Here is a 13,713-nt window from a genome sequence, read left to right on the forward strand (position 1 = left end):
TATATGCAGATGTGTGATGTGTATTTGAAAGGCTTGGCCTAACTGTGAATTGGTAAAGAAATGATGGGAAGACCAAATGTTGAATGTAATTCTTTGAAGCCAACCTTATCAACTGTAAGAGTTTGTGGCGAGATCCACCATAATGGTCTCACAGTATGCCTGTACAGTGTGAAGGAAAAAGATGAAGATGTGTGAAAGATTAGGAATATGGAAGCTCTCCTTACCTTAGGTTTATTGGTGCAGGTCACTGCGTGGTGGGGCTAGCAGGGGAGCGGTTGCCCTTGGTGACCGATAGCTAATCTGAAATGAAATCTTGATTTATGTTCTTGTGCTTTGGAGGCCTGTCAGAGAAGGAGCAGGGAAATGTGCAGGTTTTCTTCTTTATTTGTATTCTTATCTCAAGTAATAAGGCTTGAGCTGGGTTTAAGTAAAAGGTGTTTCCCCACCCCCCCACATTAAACTGGAATGAGTAGTGTATAAGTATTTGGGTTTGGGGAAACCTGTTACAAAGTATTTCTTTTTAAAGGATTGGACAGGAGTTTGGTTAGAATAGGATAACATTTGGGAAGAAACATGTCTAAATAGAGACAAACTCATTGCTTTCTTATGGGGTGTGTCCACATTGTATTTTCATATCTAAGCAAAGCTGACAAATTGCCATAGAACAGACCTCTCTGAAGATACATGACTGCTACTACTAATAGACTGTCTGGGTTTGGATTTGTTCATGATAGTAGTGCTCACTCACTTGTGCACTATAAACATCTTTACAGCAGCTACATGACTCAAGCACTATATTTTTATATGAGAGGTTTTTTAGTATATATTACAAATATAAGTGTCTTCAAAGAACATACCATAATTTTGGAGGTAATTCTTACATTATAGTCTTGTTCTTTGCCTGGAAAGATGAAGGCAAGTGGATACTAACTGAACCCAAGCAAAACCTTATGATGCAGAGATAATAGATGTTGGGATGGATAGACAATTAAATGTTCCCTACCGACACACAGGGCCTGGAAAGCGCCTAATATGGCTACTGTTGAATTGTAGGTCAGAAAAAATGCACTACTGGAGGTAAAAATACAGGTTGCTCCAAGAGAATGATGAAAATGTATAAACAGAGTGGACTATACGTGACTTAATTCAAAATAAATGTCTCAGCTGGCAGCAAATACTCTTCCTGGTTTTCATAACCTGTACGTTTTGCTCTGGTTTGAATCTCCTGTATCGCATTCCGAATTGTATTGAGGTGGAATGCTGTCTCTCATTAGAGGCTTTTAGTTTTGTTTCTTTAAAATAAATGCAGATTCTCTCTAAACAAAACAAGTTCTAACTTAAAATAAATAATTGCCCCCATAATTCATTCAACACTATTGCATTATAGTCATTAATAATGCCTGTATAAAATGAATGTCTGCTAATATTGATGTAGTTGGGTTATTCGGGTAGCTGGGGAATGTTGTATGTCAAAAGCTGGGCTTTTGGCTTTACTTAAATACAGTTTTGTCTGGTTTATACAACTCTTTGGCTACAGTATTACACTTAGATAATGTAGCTTTGTGAAATTCTTCAACTTTGTGATATTTTTCCTTCTAATGAGGAAGGAACATTAATTGAAACTGGATCATACTTAAGAAATTGTTGCAGAGAGCTGTGTTCTGGAATCCACACTTAGACTAATGCTGCTACTTCTTAGTGTAAACATAAAACAGGCTGTCAAATTCCTGCTTTTGCATTTACATTGTTACACCAAAAGGTTACTGTCAACATGCAACTTGAGGAGGAATCTGTACAACTCAAACTGCTTTGCATAGTTGCTTTTCATAAACAGTGCTGCTTTATATTGCTATATAGTTATAAAGTTGAATGTCAATATGCCTCATTTAATATTTATGATTTCATTCAGTAGGAAATAAAGGATAAACGAAATAACATAGTTGACAGTAACTCTTTATCCTGTTCCCTCAGTTTGTCCATTTTCATTTCTGCTCCATTTTAAGTGTTGCAGAGCAATAGCTGGGCAGTCTGTCTTTCTTCACTCTAATATTACTTTTTTTCTTTTGAAAGCAGTTTAACAGTAAAACAAGAGATGGGTTTACTGTGAACACAAAAGTCCCTAGCCTCAAGGATCAAGGGAAAGAATATGATGGATTCACAATTACAATAACAGGAGATAAGTATGTTTGGTATTTTCAAGGGTTCAGGTACATTAAGTAATGATGAAGCATTAGCAATTACTCTTCTCAAACGCCATTTTTACCTGCATAAAGTAGGGTTTGTTTTTCACTAGTGGCATTTCTGTAAATAAATAGAAAAATTTGTTCATTTGAGGAGTTCTGATTCCTGTTGTGTTCCCTAACAAAGAGGAAATATGAGTAACATTGGTGGAGTAGGCCTTGTTGAGATGATTCTCTAACTTACAGCACAAAAGTGGAAGGAGACCTTGTTATTCATCTTAAACTATAAAATACCGAAAGAGGAAAAATCTCAAAAGTCTAAGTCTTTATTCATATCGAAATACATTTCTTTTTGTGAGACCTTATCCATTTTAGCGACTGCAAAGTCCTGAATGGAATGGGAATTTCTACGATCTAAGAATGGAAGAGACAGACTCTCTTCTATTTCAATAGTACCTGTATGTACGAGGATACCAACAGGGGGCTTTCGGACACTCTTTGGGTGAGATAGTAAATTTCTCACTTCATAGATCCTGGCTCCTTCCTGAAGAATGAGCATTAATCTGAAGCTCAGAAGCTCTGTCCTACTACTAACTAAAACCTTCGGTTTATGTGATTTAAAATTCTATGTATTGGAATTTTTCCCAAAACTTGTGTGCTTCCAATGAGTTGCACGGAAGCCAAACTTCTCTCTAAAATGTTAACATGTCTCTTGGTTTTTAATTTTATATTCTGAATCATATGCCTATATGCAGTGAAATGGCGTTAAATATATGGCCTCAAAGTTTGGGGGAAAATATTTTGGTGTCAGTAAAACTGTTTAACTGTGTTCTGCACAAACTTTGTTCTGTAGCAGTGAGTCGGTTTTGATCCATAGTTTGTAACTATGCTTTTATGCAAAACCAATTTCATTTTGGTAATTTAAAAGTTAACAAAACTACACATTACATTCTATACAAAAGGCCATGAAGATACTTTAAAATTTTATATTTCTTCTTTTTACCTACACTTTAAGTGAAACACTAATGCTTATCAGGTATTCTTCAATGGAAATACTTCATCTGTGATTATACAGCAATCTTTATTTATTCTTTCAGACAACCTACAATGTCACAAAATGTTTGTAATTCAGTGATTTTTTTAATTTTTTTTTCTTTAAAAAGGGGGATAATGCACATAATCTTCTTGAGGAGAAATGATAGGAAAAAGTTTATGATGTGGTATTTAACTGTAGTAAGTTTGTAACTTACCCTGGATATCAGATTATGCATCTGTTAAAAAAAATTCTTACCTCCTTTTTTGTTTCATCTACTTGATAGAGTGGGGAACATATTATTTTCGGTAGAAACTCAAACAACAGAAGAGAGAACACAGCTGTATCATGCAGAAATAGATGCGCTATATAAGGATCTAACGGCTAAAGGAAAAGTTCTAATTCTGTCTGCAGAGCTAGGGGTAAGGCTCTTTAAATGGAAACGATGAATTCCCTGATAAAATTCTGGTATGTTTTTATGCCTTCTCTTTAACAGTCGCTGTTCTAATTATTTTTGACAGAATTCTCAAGCAGTAAAATCAACTGCTTGCTTAAATCCAATTATGACAAATAGCTTAAGAAGTTGTCATAATTCTGTTACTTTAAAATTTGCGATACTTTGCTGCAGTAGGAGTCCAGATAAGGTCTCAATATCACAGTGTATTCCTTCCCCCTTATTTTCTTTGTTTTCCTGTGCGTTCACTGTTTCATCGTCCTTATAAGCACTGCTTAGTATTTGGCTCCATGTGGCTACATGTAAGATGAGAAGTAACACAAATTCATGAGAAACACTGGAATTGTGTTTGTGTTGATTTGTATTGCAGTAATGATCTGACTGTATTTGGGCTTGTGCTTTCCATTTTTCATCCTTTAATACTGCATAGATGAACTGTATTTCACCTAAATTTTAAAGATCTAACAAAATAATTTTCCTAAACATATGTTAATCAGATTTCAACTTCCCAGCTTGATATTTTTCACATTTGAAATGGTTTTTAAAAAGTAATCACAGTACTGTAAGACTTTCCAATATGTGTTCCTTTATATGATGCTATCTGGATATTAAATTATCTTTAATTCACATATTTTTTTCTGTTGCTTAGGAAGTAGATGCTGTTTGCAACTTGATCCTGTCATTAGTTTACTACTTCTATAATTTAATGCCACTTTCAAGAGGATCTAGGTTAGTGATTGTCTTTATCATGTCTGTTATCTTGGATACATGCTGTCAAATGTCCATGTGTTGCAGTATCTTTATTGATATTTAAAAAATATATTAAGCTAAAAGAGCCTGGATTGAGCGATGTGTCCCGCACAGTCTCTCATTTTGTACTGCCATGACAGTGGGTACTTAGTACCGTTTTAAAAGCTAGTTTGTAATTGCTGATGGTAATTATTCATAGTTGCATGTATATTTAAAATGATGGGTAGTCTGTACTTATAGACTTCTGCTCACAGAATGAAAAGTGTCATTTTTAAATTCTAATGCTTGGGTTCCTAATCTGTATTATGTTACTCCACTGTAATTTCACTCAAGAAGCTTTACCAAAACATGTATTTAAGATGAAATATACTTTGTGATAACTTATTTTAATAAAATACTCTAAAATATTATTTTAGTAATTTTTTGCAGCTGTTAGGGTCTCCAAATGAAACCCTAGAATAAAGTCCCATGTGTCACAGATAAACCTGGCTATATCTAAGACTGTTATGAATCTGTTCCACAAAGCACTTAAGACCTTTAAGCTCATTATTAAACACAGTTCATTAGAAAATAAAATTTTAAAAATCCAGAGACTTCATTTTTATAATCAGGCTTTGCCTTTCTCTTGAGGAATGTAAAAAATTAAATACTGAATTTCACAATTAAAAAAATATAAGTTAAATTAAAAAAAGTTAAGTATCTGAAGAGCTTTACAGGGCCTCTGTCTCTGTTGTAGTAGGGTTCATAAACTCTTCTGGGCTACAGCTAAGCTTCTTGGGAAGAGGAGTTTGCTTTGTTTTCAGCTCTATGGAGTCTTAAAAGCTTGTAAGGCTGAAATTATGATTCTGACTACTGTAGAAACAGTGCTCTTCAGTAGTTAAACTTCATAGGATCATAACTTCATTCCAGTGGTATTGGAAAGTAACAGTGATTTCACTTTTTAAGTGTTTCATGCTTGGTTTTACATGTAAAGTAACTAGCACAGTAATTTTTACTAGCCTTCTATGAAACAGTACTATATTCCATTTGTTTTGTAGTCTAAAATAGCATTATGGAAAGACTTTTACTGTTTTGTTTTGTGGCATTGTTGTTTTGGTTTTTTTTTTAGTGTGATAGCTTATTCAGTGATCATGGGAGCACTGATGGCAAGTGGAAAAGAAGTATCAGGAAAAATCCCTAAAGGAAAGGCAAGTATTGAAATACACTGGTTCAGCCTGTAGAGAGGAAGTGATATTGTAAATATGAGGAAGGAGCTGTAAGAATGAACAGGAGTTGCACACTTGTTTACTGCAGATGGGCGAGCTGCATGCTGTGGTGTCTTGCAGCCTGAGAGAGTTTTGAAAATCTCATTGCTGTTCTGACAGCGAGTGAGATTTAAAGATAGCATGTGCATAATTCTCGTTAGTCAAATGGTAACACTTTGTATCCTGCAGTAAATACGTATTTGTAACTGAAGCATTTCTAGTGTGCTGAGCTGCTCTTTGAGAAGGGTTCTGAGACTACCTGGGCAGAATTAGTGACTCTTCTGGCACACAGCAGAAATTTTCTGTCTTTGCACTCAGTGTGTTCCAGAACATTCAGGGCTTGCTAAGGAGAAATGTGTTTGCAAGTTCTCTTGATTTCTTGTATTCTGCTTAATTGAAAATAAGTCCTAGCTTTTAAGTTACTACTCTTGAATATTATACCATCTTGCTCAATAAAGGGTTTCTTTTATTCAACTATTGGTCTGTTAGCTGTGTTACCTTTTCAGCATGAAAGGAGTAAAAGCATGTCTGTCATTTTAATGTATTGTAAAAAGAAATTTCAGTGAGAATCAAAGTTGTTTAAGAAAATATCCTGCACGGATAATTGAAGAAAAAGCAACTTTCCCTTTTGTTCTACAAAGTCCTGAAAACAATGAAGTTTGTCCTTTCAGTACAATGAAGTTCTAGTAACTCTTAAGAGCAAACTGCACTTGCTTAGTAGCAAGAAAGATTCCTTTCCAGTATGCCATTAAAGTAAGGTAAAAGACTTATGTGGCTTTTCTAAGGCATCTTCTCAGGACTTCATAGGGTAGTGTATTTTGCTGACTGATTTTATGCAGGCAAGCAGAGCTTCAGGATTACTAAAAATCAGGATTTCTGACTTACAGGAAGCTTTAGGAACATTTTTCATTTGAGGGTTTTTCCTGAAACAGAGTGCCTTAATTGGAACAAACCCATTTTTTAGAAAAGTTTTCATTTGCTGGAAGAAATTGTTTTCCCCAGTTGAATGAAACTGGGATATATAGATGTAAGGGTTTTTTTGGGGGGAAGGAGGCTAGATTCCTTAGAAGGGTATTTCTGGTCCCAAGCTTATGACAGCATGCATTATCACACTGCTCTGAAGACACAGATGCCCAGTAGTCAAGAGCCCTGTTATTGCCTGGCAGGTCAGTGAGTAGCCATGGTCAGTGTAGCTTCCAGTGTTGGTTGTGCAAGCCCGCAGAGAGTTTTAGTGCCTGACATGCATGCTGACTTCCAAACTAGTGAGTGATGAGGGGCAAAGTAGTCTGGGCACAGACTAGTTAGTAAGCTTACTCCTATCTTACCAAGAATGTAGTTAGCTTGAATTCAGCCAATTCACTAACCCACAAATGTATCTGCTTAAATGTTATAGGACTAAGGAACCGATGCTTTTGACTAAACATTGTTTTACTGAAAACTTATTTTCAGCTGTAGATACGAAGTTGCACAGAGTTCTTAGCTATATGTAGTTAAGCTTGTCTGAAAACCCACTGTGGAAACAAGTAATACAGAATGCCTGTAAAGTCCAGTATCAATATACCAATCATGTGATACAATAACTTGCATAATATAGTATGTAGAAATTGGAAATTTCCCCATTTCATTTGGACATTGTAATAAAGGGCAATATTTTCTGGCACTGACTCATTGGTATAAACATCTTGTTAGAGATTTAAAAATAATTGTATTTTGTCATAAAAGGAAGGAAATGTTTTTAAAGTAGAATTTTGTATGTTAAGAATATTTGAGATTAACTTCCTGGAATTTGAGAATTTAGAAATTAGATATTAATTTCTTTGTATCTATTTTATTGCATTTTCAGCTGGTTGATTTTGAAGCAATGACAGCACCAGGCTCTGAAGCTTTCAGCAAAATAGCAAGGAGCTGGATGAATCTAAAAAGGTAAATCTTTCTGTTCAGACGGGGGGTGAGGAAATACGAAATACTTTATATGTTCAATTTAAAATGAACTAAAAGATGTTACTTAGAAATTATGAGCTTAGTAAATGATTCAGTGTATTTTTTTTAACTGTTTAGGAATTGGTAAGACAGGATTTGAACTTACACACAGTAGTGTATTTCTAGACTACTAATATAGTGGTTAGTAGTCTAGACGTTCAGTTATGTGTTATCCTCTGAGAAAATTTAATATTTTCATTTCATCCGGTGGTCAAATTTGCTTTTTTATTATTATTTTTTATTCTTAGTAAATCAGGTGAGTGAGTGAACAAAGCAAGGGAAAATATTAACTCCCCCCCCCATACATCTCTTCAAACTATATATCAAAAGTAATTTATTTATCCTTTAGTGCTACTTTAATGTAGAGAATTAAGTATTTTCAAATTAGATGGAAGTTCTGAATATACAGAATTTCATTACTTAGTATAACTGCATGACTTTTGTGTAATGCTTTCAAACTTTGATTTTCATATTACTTTATTTTTCAATACTGAACACATTAATTCCTTGTCAGTGTTATGAATCTGGCGTGTTTGATTTGTCTCATATGAAATCTAAAAATACAGCCAGAGACAAAACCAGTTTTGATATCCTTGAAGTCAGGCTCAAGACACTTAAAGGCTGTTGAGAGAACTTGCTGATGTCCTTACAGGGCTGTCTATAATCTCTGAAAGATTATGCACATCAGGGGACATTTGTAGTGACTGTAGGAAAGGAAATCTTGCATCCGTCTTCAAGAAGTCTAGAAGGATGACCAAGGGAAACTATAGGCTGGTCAGTTTGGTCCCTGGGAAAGTCACGAAGTTAGTCCTGTAGGGAAGTATTTCAGGGTATATGAAGGTATATGAAGTCTGTGGGACTGTTGAGTGTCCTAATTGACGTTTATTTTTACTTCAGCAAGGACTCCCACAGTGGTCTCATACCAAGACAGCACATTATGGTCTGGACGAATGGTCAGCTAGATGGGTAAAAAGCTGTTTGGATAATGAGATTCAGAGGGTACTCAGCACTTCAGACCACACCTAGGATACTGCATCCGGTTTGGGGGCAGTGCAGTAAAGACTGATAAACTGGAGCAAATTCAGAAAAGAGCCGCCAAGGTGGTTAGGGGGCTGGAGTGCAAGTCTTAACTGGTGTGGGTTGGGCTTGTTCAGCCTGGAGAAGGCTTTGGCCTAACAGCAGCTTTGCAGTACCTGTGTTGAGAAAATGAAGCTGGGCAGTGCTTAGTGGAACGACAAAAGGCAAAATGCATGAGTTGAAATGAGGTTCAGGCTGAGCATAATCTTTTCATCCTGAGGGTAACCAACAGAGTAGAGAGGCTGTGCAGTCTCCATCCTTTTAGAATTTCAAGACCTGACAGGATAAAGCCCTGACACCCTGGTCTGAATTTGCTGTTGGCCTTGCTTGGAGCAGTATGTTAGATCACAGACCTCCTGAGGTCTGGTCCAACCTGAGTTGTTCTGAGAGCCTAAGGAACTCTGCAGCTGCTGTTAGTGCCGAATATCTCACACTGATTAGTGTTGTTTAACTTCATATCAGTGGTTCTCAGCCTGGTGAATTTCACTAGACTATAAAATCCCTTCCTAAATGAAGAAAGCTATTATGAAGACTCAAGGACATCTTTGTCAAACTCAGGCCAAAAATCTACATGTAAATGCAGTCAGATTCAGCATTATTAAGGAGTAACATTTTTAAACTACAGCGTAGCAAGTTGTGGTTTTTATTAAAAGTAGTCTGTGCAAATATTGTGACTTGTTCATCTTGGAAATATAAAATATTTATGGTTCCCACAATTTTTTTTACTGTAAATCTCCCAATTTATATATTCAGCTTCTTTCTTAATCCTCTGTTCATGGGTGGGTTTTTTTGTTTACTTGTTTGTTTGAAGACATATCTTTACCAAAGGGGAACTTCTCTCTTGGGAGCAAAGTCAGTTTAAGCCATTTCAACCGTACCTATGTGTATCTGACCCCCTCAGTTGTACTGCTAAAATTTGTGGGAATCCATAGCAAACCAGATCAGGAAACTGATTTGTGTTAAAAATAGCTGTGCCAAAACCAAAATTTATTTTTAAGTGAGACCATTTCATAGCATAGTTCCACCGATAGTATTGCTGGCTCAAATGAGAGATGTGAAATGGCTGAGGAATGAGCCAGAGTGGAGAAAATGCCGAAGTTGGGGTGGCTGGATGCTGAGAAAAATATCTGTAGAACCATAGCCCAAAGGATTTCAATTAATAATAGGAAGGTGATTAACCTGAGCAGCTGATTTATCTATGGTAGAAGAGTAATAGTGGTTAGTAACTTAGGCTTGAAGACTTAAAGCAGTAAAATTTTACTTCTGCCGCTTCCAAAGGCTTTTTTATGTAGTCATTATTTTCATTCTGTATAGGGAGTGAGGAGTTAGGAGAAGCAAGAGCTGGTTGTGGGCAACAGATTCTTGATTTCAGGTCCCAAATTTGTTAGAGAAGGCCATGAAGAGAAATATAAGCTAATGTGTTAACTTCCAGGTAAATCTCACCAAAAAACTCACCAAAAGATAAATAATTTTCTCTTTTTTCCTTCTCTTTCAGTATTTCACCTTCTTACAAGAGCCTACCATCAGTATCAGAGACTTTTCCAACCCTGAGAACGATGATTGAAGTACTAAATACAGACTCATCTCATTGTATAAAAAAAACTATAGTTGTTGTATAATTTATACAAATAAAAGGCCAAGAGGTACTGCTTCATAAATTATTTTGAAGGGGAAATTATGGTCAAAATAGTTTTGTGGGTTTTGCGGTTTTTTTTTTTTTTTTTTTTGGTTTGTTTTTAGTAGATTAAACTTACTTGACTGGTTATGACTAGAACAAAAGGCATCTTTCTATGACCAATAATATGAAAAAGGAAAAAAAATAGTAGAACAATTGATTCCCTGTATTGAGACATACTCTAACAATAAATACAGTTGTTCAGGGACCAAACAAAAAAGCACTAAGAAACATGATCATAGTTATGATCTGAACATACTGCAGGTGAATTTTTGTTTTTAATTTTTTTTTAAAGATAAAAGTAATCTGCATTGGAAATACCACTGTACTGCTTCCCATTTGGTTTTTTGGGTTGGGGGGGGTGTTTGTTTATTGTTTTGTTTGGTTGGGTTTTTTCCCCAAAACCTCTATCTTCTGCATGGAAAACTTTGAGCTGTACATGTGTAATTGGTAAATACACAGGCATTTCATGTAATGCAGGCCAGTGAAGGACCAGATGTCAGCTGAAAAGAATGGGTTTCAGGAAAATATCATTTGGAAACCAAAACAAACAAATGACATATTTGGAGTTAAGCTCTTGGTGAGTAAATGTCAGAAACGCAGCAACTGTACGTCAGCCTCCCATTCCACGTACCCACTGGTGGTGGTGGTTGGCAGAAGATACCAAAGGATTGACAACACACTGGGAGAGCTATACGGCGCCTTGAGTTGTTTTTGTTGGAAGGGCCTGGCAGCATTCTGGAAAAGCAGGCTTCCCTGTAGGGCAGGGCTAATTCAGTTCAAACAACATGGACAGTATCATGAACCAGTGTCTGACTGTAATAATGAGGATATTGTTTCTGGTGAGTCCTAACTGAATTATACTCATTTTAGCTTGAGCTTTGTGACTTTAGAACTGTTTATCAGGTTAAGTGATTTCAGAAACAGCAAGCAATGGTGGGGCAAAATACCTGGTTTCCTCAGTGGCTTTAAACAACTTTTTTTTTTTTTTTTTTAATCCCTGCCTGAATATTCAGCATTTCAGAAAATCTACAAAACTGTTCTGTTTCAGACATAGCTTTCAAGTCGTTTAATATTGATGGTCTAAACTGTGATTCTGTTGCTGTTAGCTTTTACACAAATATTCTATTCTTTATTTTGCTTGCTTCCAATTTTCCAGAGGTTAGGGCTTTGTTGGCCAATTGCAAATATCTGGCCTAATTATGTAATATGAGAGATGCTAAAGAATAAGTTATTTACCAAGGGAGAGGAGAAAACATCTTGCATACCCCAAAGTGTACCACTAGAAGTGGTTTTCTGGCTACAGCACATGGCAATCTCAATCCCCTCTTTAATAAAGAAAGAAATGCAGCAAAGCATCGAGAATGTTGTTATAGGTGACATACTTTTATAGTGGTACTGAAAGTAGGGTGGATTTATTGAATGGAGGGTCTTTTATTGATTATTCCACACAAGTATTTATCAGATTCAAGTTAGAAACCTTTGTGAATCCTGACATCCAATTATAAGAAAAGCCCTGATGGTTTATATTTCACTATTTATTACCTTGATCACTGGCAGAATAGGGCACCTATGGATTGCTACAGACCTGAGTGTTTACATGTATGAAGGATTTTCATAGAGATGAAAATGAATCCCGAAAAGCGGATGCATAATATGTCTACATTAGCAAGCAGGGCATCCTACCCAGTATGAATAGCTCACTTCTCACATTATGTGCATTTCAGAGGTTTTACTTCTGCCTGCTTGTCTAGTTTATGAACTGGCTGCTCACTGCATTTGGAGTGCATGTCAGCAATGCATCTTCCAAACTGGATGTCTCTTGGATGAAATGACATGTATTCTGAAACCTCTCTGCGCTGAGAACCAAAAGGTGCTAAGTGCAGAAGATGAGGAGACTCGCTTCAAAAGTGTGCTCCCAACTCAAATTAAACCAGTGGTACATATATACCCCTGGAACGTTTTTTCATAAACTCTTATATTCAGATTGTATGTTGAAAATACAAGGGTGGGGAAAGCATGTGCTTTCCTTCCATTTAACAACTTCTATCACCTACTGCTGAGGCAAATGTTGCTGTCTGTGTAGTAAGGCAAATTTGACCACTTGTCTGGCTGAAGCTAATTAAGATGCATTTTAAATTTTCTTGATCAGAATCGAGTTTTCATTGAAGAATCAGGCTGCTGTCCAGTTGTGACAAAAGGTATTTTCTCACATTTCTTGTGTCCAGGTACCTTCCCCTACCCCACTAGAAATAAGCACTCTTTGCTTCTATGGCATCTCCTATTCAAAGGTCTAAAAGTTTCAGAAACCTCTACTAGATTTCATTATGGAGGAAAGGGGTTGTCTTTTTCTGCCTACCTTATGCAGAAACAGGTACAGTAGCAAGGAAGAAATGCCTAGCTTTATGCCTTGATTGTATTCTAATAGCATGATCTTTCCTTTAGGCCTCTAAGTTTTCTTATACCTTGTATTACTCATTGAGAAAGGTGAAATCTTCATAGGCATTGACCAGACAGTTCTTGGAACAGTAGAGTAAGAGTTTACTTGTTTTAGGGATCATACCAGAGGGGTGGTGGGGAAAAGGAAAATGCCCTGGACAAACAAACCACGTACAGTTGTCCAGGTTTCCTTCTCCTCATTTCTCTTACTCCTGTGACCAGCTTCATTCTTACCCCCACTCTAGCAGACAAAAAGATGGTATTATGGGGAGATCAAGGAAGGGTAGGTGCAGTATGCATTACACCTCTATGAGTGTGTGTGTGTGCATACGTGTTTCAAAGGCTTGTTTCTCTGGGCGTGATACTGATGACTAAGAAAGAAAGCGAGCTCAAGTCAAATGCACCCAAACAAGTTTAACAAACAAAACAGGATTATATAACTGGGCTGGTATGTGATGACTTGGAGAACTGTAATTATCTCCTAAGAACCAGATACATGGGGAAACCTAATTATCATTTTCCATCCTCTTCTGTGTCATCTTAGGCAGCTGGTCTAGCGATGTCGTTTGAACTTGTAAATGGGAACACTAATGTATTGCAGCCCCAACCATTTATCTATTAAGAATAAAGAGAGTGAGGAAAAAAAAATAGGCTAAGCAATGAAAACCCATTAATCTGAACCTCAATATGTGTGCAACTTTAATGCATTTTGAAGATAATAAAAATTCCCATGCAACTACCTAGGACAAAAGGCAAAATAGATTTAGTCTCAGATAAATCTTGTGACATAGTTACCACTCTTTGGTAAGCCTGCTTTGGTTTTGTGTCCCTCCAGAGACGTTGGGGGTCTTTTGGGAATTTGGCAGAGCATTTGCTGAGGT

General features: G+C 36.4%; 1 protein-coding gene across 8 annotated transcripts in view; it reads left to right on the forward strand.

Moving 5' to 3' along the window:
- TTC13 (tetratricopeptide repeat domain 13) overlaps positions 1-10,364 on the forward strand; it is a 40,419-nt gene extending 30,055 nt beyond the window's left edge. For 3 of the 8 annotated variants that reach the window (XM_030499036.1, XM_030499043.1, XM_030499044.1), the window contains 6 exons: positions 2,071-2,207; positions 3,500-3,635; positions 4,317-4,396; positions 5,526-5,604; positions 7,505-7,584; positions 10,214-10,364. In XM_030499036.1, the coding sequence (XP_030354896.1) occupies positions 2,071-2,207; positions 3,500-3,635; positions 4,317-4,396; positions 5,526-5,604; positions 7,505-7,584; positions 10,214-10,337 (636 nt within the window). In that variant the 3' untranslated portion in view covers positions 10,338-10,364. Of the gene's footprint in view, positions 1-2,070; positions 2,208-3,492; positions 3,636-4,316; positions 4,397-5,525; positions 5,605-7,504; positions 7,585-10,213 lie in introns of all 8 variants that reach the window. The other 5 variants (XR_003993412.1, XM_030499037.1, XM_030499039.1 and 2 more) reach the window with 5 other exon arrangements.
- The last annotated feature ends 3,349 nt before the right edge of the window (positions 10,365-13,713 follow it).

The sequence above is a fragment of the Strigops habroptila genome, chromosome 10 (assembly GCF_004027225.2).
Source record: "Strigops habroptila isolate Jane chromosome 10, bStrHab1.2.pri, whole genome shotgun sequence".
NCBI lineage: Eukaryota > Metazoa > Chordata > Aves > Psittaciformes > Psittacidae > Strigops > Strigops habroptila.